General features: G+C 40.9%; 1 protein-coding gene across 2 annotated transcripts; it reads right to left on the bottom strand.

Moving 5' to 3' along the window:
• Positions 1–322: 322 nt before the first annotated feature.
• stim1a (stromal interaction molecule 1a) lies at positions 323–27408 on the bottom strand. 2 transcript variants are annotated; one of them, XM_073482025.1, is made up of 14 exons: positions 27228–27408; positions 26369–26501; positions 22575–22705; positions 19951–20065; positions 18345–18456; positions 17306–17421; positions 13730–13907; positions 8156–8333; positions 6925–7092; positions 6156–6256; positions 5467–5696; positions 4499–4579; positions 3849–3912; positions 323–3073 (listed from the first exon to the last, which is right to left on the bottom strand). In XM_073482025.1, the coding sequence occupies exons 2-14, from the start codon at positions 26487–26489 to the stop codon at positions 2560–2562; spliced, it is 2109 nt and encodes a 702-aa protein (XP_073338126.1). In that variant the 5' UTR covers positions 26490–26501; positions 27228–27408; the 3' UTR covers positions 323–2559. The 2 variants fall into 2 exon arrangements, with proteins under 2 accessions (XP_073338126.1, XP_073338117.1); XM_073482016.1 differs by lacking the exon at positions 4499–4579.
• Between the last annotated feature and the right edge of the window lie 411 nt (positions 27409–27819).

Here is a 27819-nt window from a genome sequence, read left to right as displayed (position 1 = left end):
TTTTATGCTGACGGGTGACTGAGTTGTTATTCTAAATGAGTTTGAACAGGTGAGAAGTGAGTAAGACCAGTTTTGTAATAATAGGGTGTGGCATTTTGTAGGCCATTATTTTCCAGGTAAACAAAGTGTGCTAAATGATGCGATTTATGCTCAAGAGTTTTGCAGTCTGGAGTTTTGTTTTTGATACATAAGCTTTGAGTTTCTTAAAGGATTGTGTGCCTACATCCAGATTTGTGTGTAAACAATGGAGAAAAGCTGTAATTCAACAGATAACGGGTGTTGTGCAGCATGCAGTGCAATGTCTAGAACAAATCAGCTCATCTTTCATTCAAAATAGTTTATTGCTATCATGCAGGAGTGCCATAAAAGTCTAGACCATCACAGAAGATGCAAAATTATCATTTTCTCTGTACAAATATACTGTTGTATTCATAAATAGAAGCCCAAAATAAAGAGAAAGAAAAGATAGGGAGGGGAGTAAAGAGCGTAAGCTGCACCACTCTTTGAACCCAATATAGGTTTCATTACAGCAGTTGACATGCATCAACATTACAGTGCATTATACTGGGAGCGGACAGACAGACACACACTCAGTCACACATACTTTCACACGTTCGGATGGCATAATCCACTTACAGCTCTGTCGTGCAAAAGAGGTACAAATGACACTTTAAAAAAGTACCAGTAGGAAATTGATATATATATATTTTTTAAACTGGTTTCTAAAGTAAAATATTTAAACATGTCTTTACATCCAAACCACCTGTTACATTATGAGGCTGGGGGAGGCCGACTGTGTCTTTTGCAGCACTTTTTGGTTGTTCATTAGTCAGGAACGCCCTAAGTGTCCCTTCTACTTTAGTAATCACCTACAACTACTGATGCATAGTTCTGTGCTCATATGAAGCCGTCATATTAAAACTGGCACCGTGTTCTCTGTGGTGGTAATCGGAGTACTTATCCGTAACAAATGTAAACATACTGCACTGAGGACACCGTTTCAATAACCCTTAGACATTCAGCGTGTAAACCAGGATATACATTACGGACTGTATATTCATCATGTGGTTTTGTGTTCTGAGTAAAAGGGGCTCAAACACACTACAAATACAAAGGCCTCTGACAGAAATAGCGATTTGGCACTTTAACATGATTGGTCTTCTGCTTCCATTACTTGTTGAGCTAAATCTTCCATAAAAAGGCGGATTACAAAGTGGTTACATCTTGAAATCTTATACAGAGCAAAGTACCTTTGCCTTATAACTATAGCCCTTACCAGCACCCATCTCTCACTGACAAACTGCTGTGAAGTTTTTATTTTCCACCTAAATATACATTAACACAGAAACAAGAAGACGGAGGATAGCAGGAGACAAAATCCAAGATAAACTTGCAAGTTTATGATCAGTGGAAAGTGTTGGATCTCGGTTATCCAATGTCCTGTTTATCAAGAGCATAATCTTCAAAAACAAAACATAGTTGAGTACTTGAATAAAAATGTTTAAAGTTCTTTGATAAATATGTTGCTTTATATGGTATTTACGGCACACTTTCAAAGTGTATCCTCATTTTTTTAATTAAATACACAGAAAAAAGTTATTTTCCACGCTGTCTGTTATGTTCAACATTTTCATAATTATGTGTTTGGTAACATTTCCTCCTTATAAGAAATGGATACCTACATAAGCGAGAATCTTAAAACACTTGTTTAACTTGTTGGCATTGTTTTAAAGCAAAGCACTTCTCTCTCTCACCCTCTCATGCTCACATGCACTCGACAATATTTCTTAGAATAAAGCAAAAGGTTTGATGCTGCAATTTAATGGGTCATTGAGTGATTTTGTGGGGAGATAAATCATTTGTATACAATTTTTTAACCAAATATTTTTAAAATCCAACCAAGTAGCTACAATTGCTGTGTTCAAATGTCATTTTTTTGACAGTGAACTGAGTCACCAATATAGTAGTACGAGCCTCTGAATGTGTCATTTGCTCTGTCAAGAAGAAGACAACAAAAGACAGAAAAACTTGTAACCATCAATAAAAACAAAGTACGCAGTGAAAAAAGGGAGTGTGCATTCACTTTGGATTTGTAGGCTAGGTGGTTAGGTAGTAATAAAAGAAACATCAAGTGTTGACTAAGCAGGTTAACGACAAGAACCAAGCAAACACTAAGAGCATTCGAATATCAGTCAAACAAAAGTGAAGACATGCAAAAATGTTATAGATCGTAGAACAAGAAAGAAAAAACCAACTGGGAGACACATTTCCCTTTGAGACTGGCACAATTTCCTGCAGAATAAATAATACTTTACATTCCAATATACAAACCTACCCATTCCCCACATATTCAACATTGACCAAAGAAGCAGATAAAACTGAACAGCTGGTTGCTCCTACAGTCCAGTTTCTCAGAATAGGTGTCGTACCTACAAATAGACGCAAAGGCAACAACTTGTGCCATCATTTCACCATTAAAGAACCCCAAAACCTTTTTTTCAAAAACAGACCAGAGGAATACAGTCAAACAGCTTTGACAGCCAGTAGTTCATGTAGCCCTTATTTCCTCTGTTTCTTAAAGATCTTGAAGGTGTGTTTCTTGCGGCTGGCAGTGGAATCTGTGTCTTCTCCTGTTGAGCCACTGTCCTCCTCCAGAGGGCTCTTCTTGGAGGACAGCTGCGGGATGCGGGTGCTGCCCTTTGCCCCAACGGCCCCTGGCTGCCCTCCTCCTGTAGGTGACGGCGTGTCAGGTTCAGTGGAATTGGGGCTGAGGGAGCGGGACGACTCTGACAGGCTGTTGATCTCTCCCAGGCTGGGCGACTTCTCCATGCCGTATACGTTCTTCATGAGTATGGGGCTGTCGGGGCTGACCTCTGTAGGACTGATCTCATGAAGGCGGTTCCCTCCGTTGGGGGTGTGAGCATGCAGTGAGATGGCATCATCCGCACGACCGGAGAGGCCGTGCATGAGAGAGGTGGGCTTGATTAGGTGGCCTTTGGAGCTGAAGGCAGCTAGACGATCACCAACTTGTGAGAGTGACAGGGAGGAGTCGGAGTCAGAGCGATTTAGGTCCCTGTGACGGGGAAAAAAAAAAAAAACAAGTCTGAGGAAACAAGAAAAATAGAAATAAATCAAGATAGTTTATAGTTGAAGCACTGCATGCTGTGGTTTATCTACACTATGCCTGGAAAAGCCATGGACACGCTGGGCACAGCCTGGACACTGGAACTCCACACTTGTTAGTCGAGCAGGCAAAGAACACCGGGAACACAGGTTGAGAAACAGTGAATGCAAAGATTCCGTGATGCCGCATCAGGTGCAATGTCGTGAAAGCATACCAAACTAAAATGGACTTAAAGAGAAGAAAATGATGTACAGACGAAGGTATCTATGCAACGATACCTTTGTTAAAAAAATGAAATGACAGCAGGTTGAAAAAAAAACAAAAAAAAACACCCTCGCACATGCGGTGTGTGTGGAGAACTGGAAAAAAGTACCCAAAGCTGTCGCTGCATGAGGAGTGTGCTTTGGAGACATCTGAGGAGGTGAAATCAGGAATGGGATCCATGGGCTGGAAAGAAGCATGAAATAAATGGGAGGAATGAGGGGCAACCATAGCGCTGGGTAAGCAGGAGGAAGAGGAGGACAAAGAGGACAGGGACTGAGGGCTTAGGCTGGAGGCACAGATGATGGAGGGGTGCGACACAGCCGAGAAAAGAGGAGGCAGAGGGAGACACTCGAGCTGCCCGAACGACTGGCTGCGGGACTGTCTGAGGGTAGCCCTAGACCTGGACGGGTATGGGGTTCCCTCGCCCTGCTGCCCAGCCAACAGGCAGCTCTCTACCAACCTCTGAGAGCCCATGGCCAGCTGGGGGTCAATGTGGCGTTGGCGCAGGGACATCATACTGGGAGCTGTGGGCACAAGACAACAGCATTATCAACAACCAACAATCAGGAAATAAAGTGTGACGGACAGGGGGATTAGTGGAAAGATACTCAGGTGCTGGGATACATTTCTCTTTACTTTAACTGACCTAAAACTACGAATCTTATTAAAGTCTCAGTCAAACCACATTTAGTAATTTAGCCTGTAAACCACATGAAAAAATCCCAGCGCTCCTGTTTTATCTCTCCTCTTAAAAAGGAAAAAAATTCAAACATAAGGACAAAACGGTGAATGGGTTACCAACTACGATAAATATATTAGCCCATTTTCAATAAAAGTAAGAGACAAATCACTCAGGGAAGAAAGCAGGGTGCACTGGGTCGTGACAAGATTTAGAGGAGAGAGTGAATGTGGCAAGCAAGCAACTTCTAAGGAGAGGTCAAGGGTGGTCATGATGAACGCAGCATGGAGTAGTTTTTCCCTTTCAGCTGTGTCCATATGCAGCACACTGTCTGATTAAAAAGGTATTATAACTGTGTGGCTTTGAGTCAAGGAGAGAGAGACGGGGATGTCAAACTAAGGGCTGAACTGGGGCATGGATAAATGGCCAACCAGGATATTTCCACATGGGCTGACAGTCTGAACCCACGGACCACAGGTCACTGGCTCGCCGTTCCAACAGTCGGGTGCCATCTGTAGTTTGGCCAATGAGACAGCAGTGGAAGCCAAGTGCCAGAGAGGTGGTGGGGGGGAGAGAGGGGAGTGAAATAGGGAGTGCAATTAATGTTGATTAAAAGACTTACTCACTATTGCAGCCGGAGCTTTTGCCTGCAGTTAGTCAAACCCGAACCTAATGTGTGTCAAGTTGAATATAGAGCCCATAACAAGATGAGGGCAAAGAATTATGATCAGAGTTTTGCTGCTTTTCTTGATGAGCTACAAATGTGTGAGAAGTGTTTACTCCAGAATTCTGTCATGAAAATAAGAATAGTTTTTGTACATGAAGCTTTTGTGTATTGTTTTTGTCTCATATTCAACCTAAATAAGAATTTAAATTGAGCACTGATGGCCTGTAAAATGTTTCCTCCAGCTGTTTGACCAAAAGCAGATTCAAAAAAAGTCTGTAGCACATATCAGGACACCACCACTACAAATACGTCAGCACAAGGACTTGTTCTCATTAAGAAGTATATTTTTCTTGACAGTTAAATTTCCAGAGGAAAGTCACAGGAGTCTTCAGTCTCCATAATCGAGTCAAGTATAACACTTTTATCCAGAATGAGAACAATTAACAAAAAAGGCATTCATCTGGAATTGTGTGTAAAATAACAAGACAATTATGTGAATTTACATGATACACATTATACAAATGTAAAACAACACATTCAATCACAGACAAGTGACCCTCACTACCTACAACACCAGGGAGGCCACAAGGACAAATTCAGGTAAATGTAGCTTGAAAGGTCCAAATTCTCATGTGGGCTGATTTTTGGATTTGCCCAGCAGGGTCTTGGAGGGTTTAGAAGTTCGTTTGCTACTCCCCACAGAACTGCCGACAGATTCGGATGAACCCTTACATTGCAGAGTTCCAGGCACGATATCCTCGTCCATGTCGTCCATATCGTCAGACATGATGAAGTGCTGAGGTGTAGCTCTGCCGCCCATGAAGGTGGGATCGAGGTTGAGGGATGAGGCCAGAGAAGGGAGGCCTGGGTTGTTGACGATGGTAAAACCTGTGAGGATCTCGATCTGCTGCCAGCGATGGAGCCTCTCCCGCAGAGCAGCCGTCACCTCACCCAGGGCTTGTCTATGAAAGATGACGAGAAAGTAGAAGAAGAAATGAGAAATAAAGAGAAATGAGTCAAGAGGAGGAGAAACTAATTATTAACACTGTATGAAGTTCCAAATCTGAAGTAAGCAGAGGACTTGCTTTATTTCTCTTGGGGAAATTGGGTGATATTTAACCTTGTGCTGCTCAGTGTTTTTAATCTAGTCAGGAACATGTATTAATGTAAATTTCACCCCAAATTGCAGGTAATATTTAAAGTAGCAATTACCTTCTTATTTTCAGAAAAAGTCATCCTGTAACTTAATTCAAATTACTGAGAAGCACAGAGAATATCTAATTTCCTTATCCCCTTGTGATGTTAATCCTGTCTGAGTGAGGACAAAAATCTGTTATTTTAAATAGAAAATGAATATGCTGCTTTAACAAGTTTTCTAAAATTCGGTAATATGTATACCACCAGTACAATTTCAGACTTACTTTGCTGCCAGTATTTTGTGATCCACATCATCCAGGGAGGAGCTGTGAGCCACATGGAAGGTCCCGAAGAGAGTGTTCCTCTTTTTCTTTATCTTCTCTGCCTGTGAAAGCAGATGACCAAACATTTATCTCTGCTTGTTTCACAAGACCATGATCTGGGTTACTTAATGAGGCTGCTTCAGTGTTGGGGAGTAGTGAACTACGTGTCATTAAACTAGGAGTTTGACTAAACATTGCAGTTGCTTGCTGTTAGTTTAGCTATGTTCATACAAAACTACAAGTGATTTTGGGCCATAAAAAGAAACAAATGGTGTTTTTGTTATTTTGAACAAGTGGATACTTTTTTCAATAAACTCAATTTAGTGCCATCTTTTGCTTGCATGTGCCTTTTTTGTATTATACTTTGTTATAATTTAGTTTTGCATGTACATCTTCAATTTGATTTGAATTTTTTTTCAAAGTAGTTTGAACTACTTATTCTGAGTAGCTTTAGTTAACTAAACTAGACTTCTTCCTTGGGTAGCTTTGCTGTAGTAACTTCCTTTAGTGTAAGGTAAGATATGCTTTCAAAGTAGCTTCTTCTATATTCGACTGCTTTAATTTTGACTGGAATTATTTTTGCTGCATAACAACCGACATGTCACGATAGTCAAAACTCCCAAGTCTCTTGACGCTTTTTTTTTTAAAATAGTAGTTACTTGAGAATCTAATTTAAAGAGATGGTCAAACAGCATGGATGACATTCCCCTTATGGTTTTGGCATGCTTACTCCTTCTTTGGCCACCAGGAGTTGCCGTTCAGCATTTTGTTTCTTGATGTTGTAGTACTGCACTTCCACCTCGTGGGTGAGCTGCAGCCACTTCTGGAGAGACTCTGGAGGGGACCAGCTACTCCGTGACTCCAACTCTTTCTCTGCTTTCTTCAACGCCATGCGAACCTGCGACACATGTCAAACATTAGGAGACAAATGAACACATAAAAATAGAACACATCTAGAAAATGATTTCCTTAATTACTGTAAACTGTCACACAGTTTGATAACACACACGCAATGTGTAAATTCCACAATGTCTGAAATTCAAATACAACTTAAAACCATGTTTATAGTTAAGGACAGTATGATGCCTTGGTCACATGACCTGCCTTTCAAAGTCATCAGATCAACCCATTCCCAACAACACTTTCTGTCTTTCTGTAATCGTGAAAAAGTTGTGGTTTGCAGACTACATGAATGATCAATGACATGGAGTCGCCGGGGGAATATCCGACAAGTTTGTCTCCTCTCCAAAGTACATTTTGTTAAAAAAACACTTGTGAGAAGCGACACAGGAAATGATGCAATACTGACCTGATGAAAAAGTATAGCTGCCTGCTAGTATTGTGATTCAGCAAGGACAAAGAGGTTGCAAATACTGAAAAGCTTGTCATGTATTCTGATACAAACTAGGACTCTCTGCTCTCACTGGCTGCAGCTCGTTACATGGCTCCTTGACCCGTCCCCCTGACATGACCGGATATTTGGCCTGCTTGTTATCTTCCGGGCGTCTGGGAGTCATTGGCTGCACAGCTCACACATAGTGATCTAGCGCCGATTTGTCCTGTAGTGTGAACTCAACAGAAGTGTGTGTGTGAAAGCAAGAGGCGACAGGCCTCGCCACAGACAACTGAACATAAAACTCAAAGCGTATACAGAATCTGAAAGCTTTGCATGTTTCCTATTTAAGACTGTTTCTGAATGAAGAAAAAAACTGTGACCAAAGTGGCTGAATTAGATCACTGTGATAGTCCTTCAAACAATTACTCATGTGTTCTGCTTACTTGTGTGGGTTGTGTTGTGTTCTTCCTGCCAAATTCCTAATGGACAAAGATTTCAGTGGGTGTATTTATACTATAGCCAGTGTGAATCTGATGGACCTAAGCATACTGTGCAGTTGTCACCTCACAAGTTCATTAACACCATTTGCTCCATGTTTAAATCACATGAATCATTTTGCAGGTACCTGTTCCAGCTCTTCTTCAGCGTACTTCTGGCGACTCAGTTCATTCTCTGTGCCTTCACGTAGCTCCCTCAGTCGTTGGGCCTCCTGCTTGGCTGCGTTGATCTCATCCCTCAGCTTCTGCTCTAGGTTCACCTTCTCCACTTCGACAGTACGGTGCTCCTCTTGGGCGATCTGCAGCCTGAGAAGAAGGAACAAAGGTTGAATCAACATGTCCACTTGGACTTCAGTTGTACATATTGTGACCTGTTTACTGTCATCATGAAAGACTAATATAATAAAATGCATTTTGATTACCTCTAAAGCTAACACTTCCACATATATCTGTATCATCATGTGGCTGAACATTATTTCTGGCCTACATGATTCAAGTAACATTTTAATAAAATAAGTCCCATGATGTCATGGAACTTGCCTGGTTGCTGCTAAAAACTGCAGAAAGTCCAATTGAGGGCCTTTGTGGACTAGAAGAATTGTGCTTTTAGACAGCCTCTCCTCACACGCAGACTTCCCAGGAATGCGCCCACAAGGTGCGCAAGTCTCTAGGAGCGGTGAAGTCCATACATTTGGATTCAGCCAAAGAGAAACGATAATTTCTAATTTAAATTTGTCTCAAAAGCGAGACATCAGTGGCTGCTTCATACGGTAAAAAACAAAGACATATAACATAGTAGGTATAGTAGGTAACAGTGTCATTTTCTGTGGCTAGGAATGACGTGTACGCATGTGAGGGCCATGTATGTGTGGAATTCAGGACTTGCATCAGTCAAGCATGACCGGAAACAATGGCTATCATATAGAAAGGCAACAGTTATGGTCAGCTGCTAGGCAGCTCACAATAAACTGACATCAGAGAGAGCAGAGCCAAGAATGGGAACAGCTGCCAGAGTGTAACTCTAGAAGAGTACAGTGTCGCACCCAACGCTCCTGTAGGATCCAGAACATGTGTGTTCGTACGTGGGATATTTTTAGACTAGCCTCTTAAACAAAGTCTACTTTTAAAAGAGGGGCTTGTCACCCATGACATAATTATTTGTTCTTAGACATACATTATTTTAAGATACTGTAATCTGCTGAATTCCCATGTCCAAATATGTTGAACTGAGGTTTATGATACAACAAAAACATCCTGTTTTAGTCTCCAGACATTGAAGGGCAGGAAGCAGTTCTGTATTTCAGTCACTAGGGAGAAGCACTGTCCTCCGGTCAGGCAAAACACAACATCAGAAAGAGCAGAGAAATGAAAGGTGATCCACAGAGCCAGCTATGGAAAATGTGGGTGGTGGGCAGTCCTGCTATTGCTTTCGGCCCTGACCTCTACCATTCTCTAGCTAAGATTCGAAAGCACCGACAGAGCTGCAATGCCCAGAGAGAAGACACTAAATGCTGTTTCATCTGACCTGCATTGCAGAGCTCACAGGATGCAGACCGTGTCTCTGCAGACTTTACAAGAGAAGGTAAATTTTACCCCAAAAGTTTTTGTACACTCATATTATCTTACTGGCCTCATTCATTTTGTGTGGGAGGGAAACTAACTTCCTAATGCCCATCACATGTTGTCGTCCTTGTCGCCAGACCTTTCCCAGGATGTCTGTCTGCACACGACACCCGAGACCAAATGTAGGTGTATTAGCGCTAGTGGCGACATGCTAAGCAGTCGTGCTTAACACCATCTCCCACCAGTGAGGCAGAGGCTGGGTCAAACAGTTTTGTAAAAAGGCACCCAGGAAATCCAGCTCCAGTCAAAGCCTCCTCCCACTGTCTCCCAACAGGGAAGCCACGCCTGGGCCAGGCTACTTGATACCACCACAGGATCTGCTTGAAGGTATGGAAAGAGAGCAGCTGGTAGCAGGGATCAGGAAGAAAAGGCACGGCTACAGACAGAGGACATACCTCTCTCTCTCCCACAGCTTCAAAAAGGTCCACTAGTCTCTTGTTGCTAGTCACACTGACCTACAACATAATACAATATCCCTTCCTATAACCAAAGTGCTTTGCTGTCCCGGCTGAAACACATTTAGGGGGATCTGATTTAGAGCAGTTTAATGTTTAACAAATTAAATGTCTGAGAATCTGAGTCAACTGCTTTGGGCAGAGGACACACATGCTAGCCTGACTGATTTCTGCTCAACATTTTCTGCTCAACAGTCTTGACAATCTACTGCAAATCCTCTGTATAATGAAAAGTCATTCCAAACTCATTATGCTTTATGGAACATATTCTACTTTATGAGACACAGACACAAGACACTTAGTCTTTAGTCCGTCCTTTCCCTGAGCTCTTACCCACCACAGATAAGATTTAAATGGTGTTGCACAACAGTACTGAATTGTCGATAAATGAGACTGTAGGGCTGAATGAATATAACAAAGTCTGCACTAGTCAAGGTGAAGCAGCACAGCACTGTCTCAAACAAGCCACATACAAGGTTTTACAATCAGCTATGGTAAGTTTGGGTATCTGCAGAATAGGGCCGTGCAATATCACAATAAAAAATGATCATGCGTCATCATATTATGCGCTTTTGTTATTTTACTGTGTTGCAAATAACTTTAAAGCCATATTTTCCCTCATTTGGATGATACCTTGTGTTCTTCTGCACAACATGGATGCAGGCAGAATATTTGCATGAATGCAAAACAAACTACATGAAGGGGAGTCAACATGACACAGAACAGGGACATTTCCAATTTTGTCACACTAGTTCCGTTCAAAACATGCTGTTTGGCACAGATTATCTAACAATGTGAGGGGTTTACAGATCCAGTCTTAAGCCTCCTGAACTGCTCACAGACTGACCGGGACCGCGCCGTTAAAATCAAACATGTTTGATATTTACAATTTAAAATCTGGATGATTACAACAGTGCTCTCTGTGCCAATGAGATAGGCCCTCTGGAGCAGCTGACGGTTCTGCCAAGCAACGATAAACGTTCTAGCCCTTGAGGCTAACATTAGCTAGGATACTACTGTTGACAGAAAATCTCACCTCCACATTTCACTGAAAAATAGAAAACCTGTGTTGACTGTCTCCCCACTCCTCCAGACTCGATTAACTTTCTACTTTTGTTTTTTATTCTCCCTGTAACGCGTTACTTATCTTTTTATGTCTGCTTCCCCATGAGATCAAGTGACATGGATCATGTGTGAGTCTGCAGAGCCATGAAGCCAGAGCGCTAAAGCCACGCCCCTGCTGCTGCAGAGTAGCCTTAGCTGTTTATCAAAATGTATTTATATTGAATGTGTCATGTGTCCAAATTTGACAATGCACTTCCTAGGTGTGAAGTAGATTGAATAAACGGTTCTTGAGATATAATAACATAAATACAGACAGATAAATGAGATGCTTAGATGAACTATTTATTAATATATAGACAGAAAATGTGTACCTGAAATGACCTGTGTCGGGATATGAGATTTTGGTCGTATCACACAGCCCTACTGCAGAACATATGAATCATGTCTGCACCTGTGGGCCTTTAAGATTCACTCAAAGCTCTGTGGTTTATTCCGCACAAGAGGATTGAGTGCGAGCAATTAGTTGAAGCAAGAAATGAAATGTCAGAGCCGAATTCAAAGTTGGCAGTGGCAGGTGTGTTTTCACAGCTGATCAAACTATAAAGCCACAGAGGCAACACACACGCTGACCTGGCAGTCTATCAGAAGAACGGAGTTTGACCTCAATGGTTTGTCCCCACTGGAGCAGTCAATGGCTCTTATGGTTGGTATTCAACAGGCGAATCCCACAATACTTTCCATTCCCTTATTGTACTGCTCCAATGAAGAAATACACCCCATATACATCACAGAAAACATGCATACACAGAAGTCATGACGGACATACGACAGTGCAAGAGAAAGCTGTCACTCTTTAGAAAACTAGCACCAAAGGCTGACAAACAACAAGAAACCAACCTAAGTCTTGTGGTTTTGGTCTATTTGATGTTCATCAGAGCATATCGACTCAAGTTTCAAAAACATGTGTCTTCAAAACAGCCAGCTGATACAAAGAGCAACTCATGTGGGTACTAAGGGTAGCAAAATCAAAGTTTTGTTGCCTACAACAAATCATCTCCCCTTGGTTAATGACCACAAGCATCAAGACAGGAATGTCAAGCAGTCATGTGTCAACACCCGTCACTGCTCTGTACTCTGGCCAGCAAACATGACAGAGACTATTGCTGTTTTTTAATCTAACAAAACAAAACATGGCATCCCCAGAGATTAAACACTTTCCATTTCAGCTTCTACTTTGGCTTTTCTTTACCATCGGTCTCAGAAAGGTAGCAGGGTCTGCCAAGTATAAACTACTATAAAGTAAAACTATGAAATCATTTGTTTATGTTTGTTTATTTTGTTTATTCAGGCATAAAAAAATCTTCTGATTAAAATGTCTAACCATTATTAATTGCAGGTGTAGTTTTGGGGAAAACTGCAAGGCTCAGAGGTCATCCAATCATTCATTTTTGGACAAATCTACCAAGCATTCAAAACATCAGCACTGGTTCATTTCCTGCAGTAAAACAAGGCAAGATGCCCAGGGGGAGGTGTAGCAGGTAAGAAACCACCTCCAAATCCCTGAACTCCAACACTGTAAACATGCAGAGGCAAACCTAACTGTATGATCGCACACGAGGCCTAGAAAGAATACTGACTCCTTACCAACAGAGTCTGTATTACTGCAGTAAAATGCTACCAACAATATGAAATAGCAATCCTGTCATATCCATATCTATGACTTTGGTCAACATTGCTCAAAGCAAAGTTTGCTGCCTTTATCCATACGGTTAAGAATAAAGTTTGAAATAGATTGACCACCAACCTAAAATGCATTTCTACTTTGGGGTTTGGTTTCTTTCCTTTCAAAAGTCTGCGTGGAAATGCACTTTAAAGTGCATACTGACTGGAAACATTGCACATTTCAGTTAGCTTTAAAAATGCAATGCTGTGTTGCAGCTGACTATTCACTCAGATGTTGAAGCTTTGAACTAAACATGGCCTAGTGAGTTAAAAATGACACCTCCTAATTGGCACATTGTAGAGAGTTGTTAAACTGGCTTGAATTCCAACTGTTCAAACAGCCCATCTGAACTCACTGATGTTTTTGTTGTGTCCATGTGTGAGAAAAATGTATAAGAGGTGGTAATGGCTGTTGTTAGGACTCAAACTTTAACCGTTAGTCGGTAAGAATATTCTTTGTTGGTATTAATCAATTTTACACATTTAAGTTTAAAGTGGAATATTGCAGCATCAGGGGAAGAGAAAAACGTCTGAGGTTTTATCCCTATTCAGTAAATGTTCGAGGCTAACCACTTAATAATTCAGGATGTGTAACTCACGCAACTCAAGACATGTTAGCAGCAACACTGGCTGATGTTAGTTTTAAGGGTGATACTTCATTATAATACTCTTGAGCTTGAAGTCATGTTCAAAGCTGCCTTTGCATTTCTTTGATGTTCAAAAGATCTAATTTAAAGTGAGTTTTATGTGGAAATGGAAAATGGATGATATGTGTGCACAATACAGTACTTGCAGAATACAATAGTCTGTTGTGTGGGTGGTGGGAAAAACCCTCACTTCTGTTGCAGGTCATGCAGGCTCTGTTCAGCTCTCTGCAGGCCCTCCAGGTCTTTCATCATCTTCTTCATGTGGTCCTTAGAGTAGCGGTTCTGGATGTAGGCAAACCAGCAGCCACCCATGCCTATGACTATTGACACGACCAGCATGAAGTCCTTCAAGTGGTTATGTCTATTCACTAAGAGAGAGAAAAAAACAACGAAGACAGGTCACACAAGGTAAAAACCAAAATCACTAGATAGACCAATACAATGAGCCAGGCGACGTATATCAAAACCCTAACATTAAGCTGCGTAATAAGAGCAAGCTTCACATGGATGTGGTGTGAAGCTTGTGATGGAACATAGCCCAGTCATACTGCAAGTGTTGTGGGGTGACAGTCAGTAGCACAAGTTCAGGTTGCGGTGAGAGGGGCTGAGTGCAGAAGACCACGATAAAGCCAGCTTAACACGGACTATTTCAGTCAGGTAACCAATGCTAACAAACATGCACAGAAAACCAAACCACAGCAACTCTAACGTTTTGGTTCACATGAGGTGCTATCAATCAAATCCTAGCAGCTATTCCTCTGAATAACTAAAAGTGAGTGTGCTGTCATGGTCATTCATTTCTATTAAAAGCCACAGCAGCTAAAAAAGCAGCCATCTCGTTTGTAAGAAGCCTAACATTAGATTCACTTTCAAGCTGAACTTTTGGAAAGGCCATCTTAAATTGGATCTAGAATCAAATTTGGGTTGAATAAAGTTGTCATTTGACGACTCAGAAGAGCACTGTCATGCAGCGGTAGACAAACAGCCTGAATTTCAGCCTTGCACGCAACAAGATGAGGCAAGTTTTTCTTGCAAAACCTGCAAACGGGTGAGCGGGAAAGAGATGTCAAAAACATGACCTCTACTTCCTGGAATGAGACAAAAAGGAAGTAAAATTAGGAGAGAAAGACAATGCAGACTTGTATCTCTTTAGATAAGATCAGCAGCATATGACACCTAAAGTTAGTGTTCTTTATGACGTCTTCCTGCACCACTGGCTGCCAATGACACAGAGCCAAGTCAAATAACACTGTGAATCCAAACAATTTCACCCCACAGCACACATCTCTCTTCACATGAGCCCTCTGTATGGTAACAGGCACATCACCAAGTCTTGAGCTCGTGTTAAATCTGTTAGGAGAACTGTATATATTCCTGTAGACTTGCTTATAAAGTCCAGAACAAACACAGGTTCATCAGAGTCAAGGGACTTGGACGAGCTGTGCTTGCTATTGTGTTTAAGTATGTCACAGACGTGAGAAACAGAAAAACTACAGGACACTACACCAGTATCTTCTCAATTCTACTGGATACAGAAAAACAATATCTAGTAGAGCACAATTAATTTATCAATTCTGAATATTCAAAACGGTTTTGATGATAATTTTTTTTGCATTTCTTGATACACCAGAACTAACTGCGTTTTTTCGCTCTCCTCTCCCTCAACAGTAAGTTGACACATACACAACTGCAGCCCCACCTCCTCCAAAAGTAAACGAACTCAGATGCTGTTGTGCTTAACACATAGTACACAAGCCTTGTTATATTAATCATTTAATAAGAATCTAAAATTGTATGCCCCCTTTTGTGTCAGTTTTTCGCTGGGGTATCAAATATTGATATTTTTCAAGGTATTGTATCGAAGTTAGCAATTCCAGTATTGTGCAGCCCAAATGTCTAGGCTTCGGCTGCATTTGATAGGCTGGCATACACAGATAATTACCTCTTAACCACCAAGTGCTCAACTCCCAAATTGAGGTCATGATATTTGAAACTGAAATGCATGTGTGCTAAATTTGTCTTGGGTGTACATTGTGACAGAGCACATATGCTTAACAGGAAGTGTATTATCTCTAAGATAATACAAAATAATTTCCCTAATGAGTGCCCATGGTACTCTTTACTGCCCTGTCAACACTATCTGTCTTGAACAGGAAACCCAGTTTGCACTGCTGACATTATTATGTAAGGAGTAATTGACTTAGACCTAAGTAAACAACACATTCACTGCCTTTCACGAACAAAAACAAGACAGCATAAAGTGACATTTAATTAACCACAAAACTATTAATACTGCAGCCTAAATGTGCCTGAGGTAATTATTACACAACTGCCCACCAGATTAGGACAAACCTATTGTGAGATGTGTCTTAAAATGCTGCTGCTATACATCAATCTGACTACTAGTAGGACTCTTTGAGAGGCTGTCAAAGCCAGACAGCGCTTACTAATGTCTTCCTCAGGGTGCGACTCTGGCAAAACACATCCACAATGACACATGCCAGACACAGACCTCTACACACTTCCTTTAGATGCAAAAGCCTGCTTTCTAAGAAGGTTCATTACATGCTTTCTTCGTGCTTACTAAAGAAATAACACTTAGCTGCTCTCTGCTTGCAAGTATGCATCCTTGCACTTCAAAAAGCCAATAATATTTTGTGTAAACTCTTAATATTTGGACACCAAGTCCAGAATTTTCCTGACTTTCTAAGCTTAGTAATGCAAAATGTCAGTACTCCGCTGTCACGCTCTAGCTAAGCTTTTAACGACAAACGTGTTTTTCAGGAATTTTGGCGGTCAGCCTGGGAACATGTCAACACAGATTACGTAAAAAAAATATAAAGTACTGCCAAGAGGTATGACAGCTGAAACACACCCCATCAATACACCCATCCACCCTGAAGGAGAGACAAAAAGAGAGAGCAGAACCTGAAGGATTAAGATCTGTAGATACAGAAGTGGTGCAGGGACACTTGAGAAGGAGAAGGAGAGGATGAGTGGTGTGTTTATTTGTCTCAGTACGCAGAGGGGTGTGTCTGGAATACAGAGCAGTGTGTCTCACACTCAACTCACTTCCTCCATCCTTGAAACTGATACAGGATTCACCCTAAATACCAAATATGGGCCAACTAAAACAGTCAACAGTGAGTAGATGAGTAAGTGACTAAATAAAAAAAAAAAAAAGGAAATGACACCTGGTGACAACACAGGGACAAAGTACTGATGGAAAATCAGAGTAGCAGACAACATGGTCAGGATGTTAGTGATGGTGGTAGGCTGTTAATTCACACCATCCTACAGAGGTTTCAGTCTAATATTCTTAAAATTCAAGAGAATCAGTTCTGTTTTTTCCTGCGAGGGAGTTCCAGGAAGTGTTGATTTAGTCATTTGGAAGATGTTTTTGCCTCTCTGGCAACCAGCTTTATTCAAGTGAACTGGTTGGGCGAAAAGATCTGAGCAAGCAATAAACTTTCAACACAATTACAGAGAAAGCAAGGCATATTATTTGGAACCGCAATTACAGATTACTTCCTCCTCCCTTTTAGTGAATCATGCAACTAGTTCAATATCCACAAGGTTTTACTGATATTTCTTGAGATAGTTTTTGAGATATCCTGCTATAATTACATAGCCAAAAAGAGTAAAATCTAAACCTTCATGAGAGGTAATGAAACAGGAACTTCCTTCACATCTCTAGTCAAGGTTTTAAAGTCTCATTGAGGTTTTATGAATGAGAGTACAGAAATTAAAAAAGAAGGTCACATACTCAGCGGCGCTCCAAACAGTACGGTGTCCAAAGATTTGAGCTGCAACTTTTGCACATGGCTGCGATCCAGAATCTTCAGAATAGAGAGTGTCAGAGTGGTGTTCTTTATGGCCAACCTGAGAGAGAACAGACACACAGTCATATTGAATGAATAAGGAAGGAAGAGCAAAGGCTGTAATGCGACCCCTAAATAAATCAGATTTAAAACACTAACGGTTATTTGATAGACTCATCATGCTATTTTGACAAATGTACGGACTGGTTGGTTTTTTATTGAAGCCAAATAGCAGAAGGCTACAATGACTGAAATAAAACTGACACTGACTGATCAGAAGAGGAAATGTAATGCCTTATAGAGTGGGTAATGTGAGTGGGTTTTAATACCTGGAACCAAATAGGTTGCATCAATTATTTGTACAATAAACTAGGTTATATGAAGCGCACTTTTATCCACAGATGGTGGTATAGACTATGTTATGCATGGCTGAAATAAACAGAGGAGAAGAAGTTGAGTTTGTGAACTGAAAACAAAACCAGTTGATCGCAAACCGCCAATAAAACTCAATTTAGAGGTTATGAGGTTTCTTTAGAGCAGTCCTGTGGGCATCAGACCGGGTATAGGAAATATTATGTGAATATCTGGGAAGAGGAGGACCATGGACAAATATTTGTCTCTTTGAGCATAAACAGCTGATCAGTGATGTGAGTTAAATAATCACTACGTCAGAACTTTGCTGAAAAAGGTGTTTTCACCTCCCATTAAGTGCATTAACTCCTTGTTGAAAAAAGCTAAATCATCTCAAGAAAGCATAAACACTTTTTTGGGAAATTGAGGAAAGTCTATCAAAACACAGTAAATCAAAACACAGCTATTGTTATCTTGTATAAACTCTGTAGCTTGAGCCTAATAACTTTCATTAAAGTATACCATTTTTATATCTAAGTATTTTAATAAAGTAAAAGCTAAGGAGAAACATTTTCCATAGATCGAGTACAGTTTTCAGCTTTGACACGATGATACAGTTATGACATCTCTTACCTTGGCATGGCACTCCCATTAAAATTCATCTTGCGAAATGCTTCCACATATTGTGGCAGTTCCACATAAGTGATGAGCCATTCCACCACCTCATCCACTGTCCAATTATACACTGAGGGGAAGAGGAAAAAATAAAAACACAGTTACAGCACTCATCGATTCTTATTCAACTTATATCTGCAGAATTCAGTACTGATAAGGCTACGTCTCCATCACATTCAATGCAGTCAGATGTGTTTTCCATTATTTTGATCTATTTTGAAATGAGTTTTATCTTTACCAGTGTTTGATGGTGTTCATTTTAGCTCATTTAAGAACAATGCAGTAAAACACTAATCCTCAACAATCAGAAAGAGGTCATTCAGAAGTTATTCTTGGGGCCTAGCAAGCAGTCAGCTGACCTCAATATAACTGACCATGTGTTTCACTTTAAGTAAAAACAGAAGGCAGAAAACCCCACTGAAAGCAGCAAGAACTGCAGATGGCTGCAGTAGAGGCCAAGCAGAGCATCACCAGGGAAGATAACAAGCATCTGCTGACGTCGACGGGTCGATCACTTCAAGCAGTCAGTGATTATAAAAAAGCAAATATAAAATATGATGACTGTAGCAATGGCTGTGTTTACTTGTCCAAATACTGTCTATCCCATGATCAGCACTTTCTACCTACATGGTTCATCTGAAATGGACATAAAGTCTGAGCCCATAGATCATAGTTGTGTGTTTCATTTAAACCCAACATGCAGAGCTAAGACAACAACACTATGTCACTATCATAACGCTTTTTAGCTCCACTGTATGTACAGCTTGACACATGATCATATGCTTTCACACTCTGAATGATCTATGAGGTATCCTATGGCATAAGATATATCGGCTTGCCAACAGCAATAACTGGGGAAGGAAAATCGGCACCCCAACTCCTGGCAGACAGTCAACAATGTAGGCTGTCTTTGTTAATGTGTTGCTCTCTTCAACAAAAACCCAGTTTCCTGGCTTAAAACCTCCAGAGCACTGTCAAGAAACTGCAATGCAGGGTAAGTCAGCACTACGTGTGAAAAAGGGGGAGAAAGGCAGCCAGTGGAAAGGGTGTGAAGAGACATGAGTGCCAGATACAGCACAGTACATGACAAGTACTCTCAATGAGGACACGATAGCCAAGTTAAACAGATAGGAACAAGGAGGTGAGAGTGAGCGTGTGAATTTAGTGCTGACAGGGTCAAAAGATGCCTCCTTTGCCACTGGCTGCAGCTGATAACTAGGCTGCACTTTGCTTGACAAGCCAGTTGATCAACTGCCGTGCTCCTTTGTTGAGTAAGTGAAAAGGTCAAGCTGGGGTAAAGTGCGACACACACTTTCAGTACAAAAACTCTAATTTACTGGCTATTTAAAAAACTGCTGTCCAGGCCGACAAAGTCACATGGAGTGGTTTGTTAAAAATAACAATTATCAGCACAGTTTCAAACACTCAGTATTAGCGGAGCTAATCAATGTGAAACATAGTGTGCTAAACAAGATTCACAGACTACAACTCTCATAAATACAAAACAGAGCTGAAAGGAGGGCCTGTTTGTGCAGTCACTGTCTCCCTTCAGGGGAAAAAGTACCTTCAGAGCCCTTCCACGCGTTCCACAAGTCCTCCACACTGATGAACTGGTCATCCCCATGGAAGCTGTTATGCTTGGCCTTGGGGTCATGGTAGTTTAGATCTTCCCTCAGGAACTGCAGGATGACAAGGATGTTTGTAGTGGTTACAGAGAATCTATCCTGCACAACATGATCTTACACAAATATTACAATTTTCTATTAGAAAACTGCATTTTTATCTCCAATGACGCAAGGTACAAGTTGTCCTTCCACCTAAATAGAGAATTAAATACTGTGCCCACAGGTTAAAACAATAAAGTCTGAGTGAAGGTTGAATAAATAAAATGTATGAACAGCGGGAGGACAATGGCCACATTTGGTGCTGGAAATTAGCCGTTGAGAGGTTTTGATTTATCATGAGCACTGTGACCCATTTCACCACTGTGGTCTTTATAACCACCATAAAAGAAGAAAATGCAATTTGTTTGGCTTGTGTGTGTATTTGCTTTACTCAGTGTGAAAGGAACATAAAACACTATAAATATCTCAACCATACAAGACCTGAAAAACAATGCCTATTTCTCACAAACTATTTAATGGCGTGGAGCAGCATCATACTTCCTCCTCACTTGCGTTGATAGTTTTTCTACAATATAACACAAGCATGCAAAGACGTAGACTGTTATGTTAATGAAAAAACGACAGTGGTACAAATGTGTGAGATGCAAATACTTATTGAAGCTTTTCAATCTTAGCTGGTCACGAGTTATAGCTAACTAATCGGCTTGCGTTATGTTCTTGTTATCTTCTTAAAATAATTTAGAAATGCGAAAGCAATAATTCAACATTTTGGGAAATCCACTTATTTACGTTTTTGGTGAGAGTCTTGCCGCAACTTGTCATGTTATCAACATTAAGTTTTACCACCTCAAGTCTTACTGTCACTGTGAAGTTGCAACCGGCGGCACATAACTCCAAGTAAAACTTCCAACATTTAATTTTACATTTTGGTTTTCGTACGAATTCAACAAACAAGACATAACGTGTTAATGAGCTTTACAGATGCTGCTAGATGGACTTGGTTATCCTTGGACAGAGCCAAGCTAGCCTACTTCTGTTTCCAGAAGCTAAGCTAACTGGCTGCTGGCTGTAGCCTTATATTTACTGGATAAATATAAGCGTGGTTTAAATCTTGTCATCTTACTCGCTGCAAGAAAACACATCAGCGCATTTCTGAAAAGGCTGAACTTTTCCTTTAAGTTTATCTCTATCTCCCTTGCTTTAAGTTGGACATAATAAACATTGTGGTATTTCAGCCAAAGATATTAATTTTCTGAACCGTCTCTGGGTCTTTTTGGCATCTCGGTTTGAAAATAAAAAACACTGCATATTATACATGACACACTCTGTATTCCAACCTCGCCCCCAGTGGAGTGGTAGTGGTCAGCTTCTGGCCACTGGAACCACACTACCGGTTTCCCACTATACTGTAGGCTAACTCAGTCACCAGGATCTTAAAAAACACTCCCACAAAAGCCAACTCATGCAACATGGGTGGAAGACAGTAATAAGTCATGATGCCTTTCTTTCTTGATAGATTTGTGTGGGAGGATTTCACTACAGGGTAGAGAGCTGGTCTCTACTGCAGGTGAAATATCACTCCTCAAAACACACTCACTGGAAAATTAGCAGGACCTGTTTCATGTGGCCAAGGCCTGGATCTTATTCCTAAAAGCCAGATGCAGACTTTGATCTTGGTCATAAAGAAATCAACTATCCCCTTTATTTAATTACTGTATGATAACAGGAAGCCGGACTACTGTCTTGAAGTGCACTTAATCGTTTTGAGCTTTTTATTCTTTGGCTCAAAGCCACTACAGATGTTAGAGCTCTCTGAACTGCACTTGATTCTCTGCCTTGGGGGTATTTGCATGCCAAGTGCCTCTTCTAAAAGCAAAGATGACTGCAGCGATGACGCTGCCTCTGCTTTGGTCTTGCCTAAACCACATGCCACGGACTGAATCAGGCTGAAATGAGGCACCAAAGGAGGCCTCCTCAAGGCCACTGCCTGTAGTTTAGACTAGGACTCAGGATGTTAGCTAAATGGACTAGAAGCACTGTCTTTACGGCACCGGTGATGTCTGAGAAACAACAGCTTTGATGAGCATGAAATAGCTGTGAACTGTCTATATTGAAAAGAAAAGCAGCCAACACTACTCTTTGTGCACTTCAAAATTACAAAACACATTAAATTACACTAATGACTTCACATCTTTGTTCATTTTGACAATGTGTTTGCTCAAATGAAGCAACATCAATGCCTACAACATGCATGCCAGATACAACCAGACTCAATGTGAATTAGGTTAATTATTTGACAAAAACAACTTAAGAAGGCACTGAAGCGCAAACAGAACAAATCCTCCGGCTACTCCAAGTCAGTTAAGGTCATTACAGGACTATGATTAACTGATCTTAGCAGGAAATCCTATGACGAGTCAGATGACGGAGGGTTACAATAATGATACATGTAGGCCTCTTCAGACTAAATGAAAACCACTTTTGTGACTGTACCAACCAGACTATCCCCACTTTCAATAGAGCATCAGCTCCTGTTGATGACTTTTTTCAGGCTGGTACTTACGCCGTCTGTCTCTGCCACGTCTACATTGCCGTTTGCGTCATCGTCCATCTGCTTGTGGATGTTACGGATAGCCTCATAGCTGAGAATGCCGTTCTCGTCCTTGCATAGTGGCACATCGATGCGACACAAATCTGATGGAGAAACAATAACATAACATAACAAGATGGTGTTAAGAGGGAACTTTGAAAGTCTCGGGTCAACATTCACATTTCCTCCACTACTACTACTACTACTACTACTACTACTACTACTACTACTACTACTACTACTATGCAGAACTAAACAAAACGCCTTTAAAGAACAATTTGGTTTAACTGTAGTTATCTTAATGCTTGAAAACACCAAAAACTTGCTATTCAAAAGATGTCTGAAGGAAATCCTAGTGATGATCCTTCCTGTTGCTATGTGATAAGACAAAAATCCATAGCATGTTGACGTTCATGTTTTTGGATTCCAACTACTCCTGTGATGGTCAATAAAGTTCATGGCTTTTAACCTTTAGTGCTTTTAACAGGAACGGCAGAAAGTCCCCAGTTGGATTAACTCGCCCTCTTGCTCTTGTTCAGCTAAGGAATTTTGCAGTTCACTTATCTTCAGACAAAGCCTTGTTTATGTAAGGCTTTCAATGTGGGGATGTTACCAAGAAGAAGCCAGATACCATGACTGTCAGACCTACTGTGTTGACCGAAAACAGGCCACGACACAAGGCGAAACAGCTTTTAACAATTATTTTTAAATCTATTATCCTTTTGGAGTCCCCAGCTCTCATTAATGTGAGAAAACTGGTTTAAATGTTGTTAAGATTCAACTGTATTCTGCATTTTGACTGTCAGGCCTCAATAATGCAGTGTGTAAGGACTCTACAGTAAATTGTAGATAAATGCATGTTTTTATTATAAATGATCATGTAATTCTGCAGTGTCTCAGTTATCTGGTGAAGCCCGTCTGCCCTCTGTGTCCCCTCTCCTTCCTGAGGGATTAGAAATCCTCTGAAACAGATCAGAGATAATGCTGCCACTCCTGCTGAGAGGAAACCTTGTTTGGCATGAATGCAGACACCCAGGAGCTGTGTGAAAGGGCATGACAGGCTACATGTAACATGCCAACAGTAAGTTTAAATGTGACTTTTAAGTTAAAGCAGCACATTTGAAGTGAATTCACAAGAGCACTGTCCCTGAAACCTTCAGAAGTACATATTTTATTCAAGCCAGTCTTATATAACCTCTATGTTCTATGTGCTGATGCTATCTTACCTCGGACAGTCTTGCTAATTTGTAATTTTTCTATCACAGTGAGGCCTTTTCCTGGTTAAATTAAGTTATATAAGAAGCATATGTCAAACACAGCATGCTTTATTTCACTGTGCTATAACCACAAAAGAAGAAGGTGACAGTGAGGGGGAGGTTGGCCTTGCTCACCCACACGAAGACGTTTACTCTTCCTGGGTTGGCTTTTGCAAATGAGAATGTGCTGCTGGATTAAAGAATTTTGATTGAACATTTCTGATCAAAAGACTATTTTATTTTTTTAATTAAAATCCGTAGTCTGCTTGAGTTGGCAATGAGATGGGTACTTTTTGGTTTAAAACTTTAGTTAAATGAATTTGCAGACTGCTTACATCATCCTTACAACAATATGGAGTACCCAAAAATCAAACTCACTTCCCCTTTCACAAATGGCCAAGCTCAGGCTGCATATTGCTCAGTTGATACCGCTTCATCATTAATTACTGTCACCCACACAATAGTGTACTTCCTGCATTTGGTTTGTTTTGTGCTGGCATTCACAGCGTAATGCCCCCTCCCACCGATAAACTTATCCCGCCAATCCATATTTTCTTTATTCCCAGAAGCCCATGTTATGACAGGTTGGCTCAGCAGTTATAGAGGAAACAGAAAGTAAACCATGTTGCAGATTAATCTCTGCAAAAGTCACCGTGTCCATGAATGTGAGTCTATAAATGGTTTGTAGCCAGCTAAATGTGCCTTATATTTCTCTGCACAAAACCGCCAAAACCAGAAGTAGGAAGCCCAGATGCACAAACTGAACTTCCGCGCTGTGAAAAGTTAATTTTTGAGCCACAGTATGCAAGCATTCAGCTTCAGAGAACCTGCAAAGCCACATACCACAAAGGCACTTACTCTCACTCATTCACATGCAGCATGTTAAAACAAAGAGACAGTTACCCTGGGGAAAACCTACCACCTGCAACACTCATACAGCCAACCTGGCTTTCTTTCTCATTTGGCTTGCAAACCTCCAGAGACACAAGATAAGATATTTACATACCAGTCAGGCTGCCTTTTTTAAGAGCTCATGTTACGTAAGTTCATTTAGCGTGCCTGCATCTAGATGAAGAACACGCTCCATAACTTTGTCACTTTATAACTGCTGTGGTTACTATGTCCTATCGCCATTCAGAATACCTGTCAAGATTTGAAAATCACTGTAGAGAATGAACTCTTTCCCACACTGTGGCCTCTTGGGACTGTTGGGACATGTGGCACATGTCAGTAAAAATGTGCTTCAAGCGCAAAATGTGTGTGAGTAACTTGGACAATGTCGCAACAATTCCTGTTTGATCACTCTGTTCAATAGTGCTAGCAAAGAGCACAACCAAGCAAGTGTGTTGTGTCGGGTGTTTGGTAAGTTGTTGCTCAAGGTATACTGGCTGAAATATTTCCAAATGTAAACATGTACAACAGTTATGCTTTTTGTAAACAGATTGAAATTCTTACACTAGCACACTTTAAAAAAAACCTGAGTCATAGTATGTCATAACTGGCTCATACTTTTCTAGAGTCTGGTTTTATAGTTTACAATCTGTTTAGTAGTCTTAGGTTATGCTTAACAAACAAAACCACTGCCATCATTCATGTGAAATTACTTCATGGACTGAGGCAAGAGATTATCACGGTGATAAGGGACCTCTTCTCATAAGATTTGTAACTCCACAAGAGGAGCTTGTTATACTCATTTGACATGTTGTGCGAGGCCCATGTTGCCTTTGGCATGCATGTCTATACATTAGGTTACATAGATAAGAATTTTCTGGGTGACGCAAATGATAAGAAGTGAAAGTCCAAGATGTGAGCATCAACAAAATATGGATAAGTAGCCCTCTGTAGTAATGTGCATTTAATAATTTTATGATTACATAAATGTATTCTTGGCCAACTTTTGATTTTATGACTTGTTGTAAATAGTTTAACATCCTGATTTTTTACCAGGGCTCCAGGGTGTGACTAAACATTTTCATTGGTCACACCAGCGCACCTGAAATATAGATAATTCAAGTTGTTGCAATTTCTTGTTGAGTGTGTTAGGATTTAAATGAAAAAAAAAAAGTATTGTATTTGCTTTACTCCTGTTTACAATCATTTAAATAATGTGTTTGAAAATTAAATTAAAATGTGTCCATAGCTACATCCAAATTATGTCCTGGTACACCTAAAGCAGTCAGGCGCACCAGTGCAACCATTGTGAAAAGTTAGTCTGGAGCCCTGATTACTACAGAAACTACTTACGCCCTTCCTCATTTGCTCCACTAACCATTAGATCAATTACCTCGTGTTTAACTCGCAGGCTTGATCTGAGCTGGAGGACAGGGCTTAATGGAGAATGCCAGCCGGACTATTCTCAGCATGGCTACATATAGTGCCTGCACAAATCACAAAGATGTGGCACGAACACTAATACACTAAATGCCAATCTATAGTGTGTGTCAGCTTTGTGGATTAAAAACAGACCATTGAGGATGCTGCAACACATTAATGCCATGGTTAATGACTCACCTGATACTCCATTTTCAACAACCTGGCTGTCTGGTGTGGGTGAACTTGGTTTGTCAGACCAACTTTCTCCGACGAGACACAAGCAAAATATCCACACGGTCACCAATTTGTTGAACTCCATGACTGGTGCGTACTGGAAAGAAGACACCAGACTCCTTTCAAAATTCTGACAATTTTAGCAGAACGAGAATGCAGTATTTATGTCTGGGTTAGGCACTATTTAAACAATGTGGCTATTTGTCTCTTAAACCATGTGAGAAAACGGCAGTAATCGGCTTAGTGAATACACCAAGAAATACAGTTAGTTACATAAAATATCCCCTGCAGTAACTGCACACACATGCTATCACTTCTCAAGTGTCTCTTCTTCCTGAATGAATGAACGAATACACTCGTTAGCTTGCTAATACCTGGCTTTCGCTAAGGAAGCCCTTAAACCTTAATTTGTCAGCTTAGCTGGGGGCTCTTGACGGCGTGTTCGCAAACACATGTCACTTAAAAGGAGAAAAATAATAAGATTATGAAAAGTGAGAGCAGCCTGGTCCGTCGGCGTCTGGTGGTTTGGGTGTCAGACAAGCCCCGACTAGCTAGCTTAACACCTCGGCTAACTAGGAAATGAAGTGAAATATCCAACAAAGAGGGGGTTAACATTACAGAGCGCTCTCACTCTCGCTTCCGTGTTTTTTTTTTTATATCGCTGTCGACTCGCTGCGTGTTGTACACACGTACATTAGCCACCGTTGATGTTTAGCTGACCGCAAGACACCGCAAGTCACGCAAGGGGCGTTAATGAAGAGCGACTGTAGTTTTAGCTAGGCTACATGGTCGTGTTAGTTAAATAGCACGAAAATAAAGTTACCTGTCATGTACCAGAGCCGGCAGGTGTGTAGTTTCAGCTCTGTGTTAACATTGCAGCAGACGCCTGGTCACCTGGAGTTGAAGCACGGCGAACTCCACCTCCTGCTAAAAAAAAAAAGGTCTCGGTGTTTCCCCCCCGACCGAGACTGAACCGAAAAAGCCGCAGAATGTGGACAGACACTGGGCTCGTCTTCTTCTACACCACCGAGTGCCTGCTTATCACCCGCAATGTCGCCCCCTACCGTCCGGAGGCTATGCTGGATATCACAGTTAGGCTTACTGCTGCAGTGCGCCATCTAGCGGATTGTTTAAGCCACTACACTGTTAAAGGACAATTACACCAATTCAACCTTACTTCTACAATATGGAGGCCCACCTGACATCATGGCGTACAAAAGCATACAAAAGAAGGAAAAGCACAGATGTGATTAAAAATATATATATTGGCTGAATGCATTTGATTCAGTTTCAGTCATGTGAATGTTGTACATGTAGGTACACTACACACTACTATTTTTTTTGATAACTTTTGAGCTATTACTCAATTTCTAATTGTATGGCTGACTTTCACTGTTACTTTTAGTCAAGTATGA

The sequence above is a fragment of the Pagrus major genome, chromosome 2, assembly GCF_040436345.1.
Source record: "Pagrus major chromosome 2, Pma_NU_1.0".
Classification (NCBI taxonomy): domain Eukaryota; kingdom Metazoa; phylum Chordata; class Actinopteri; order Spariformes; family Sparidae; genus Pagrus; species Pagrus major.
The sequence above is the reverse complement of the archived record's forward strand: the minus strand, read 5'-3'. Positions and strand labels throughout refer to the sequence as shown.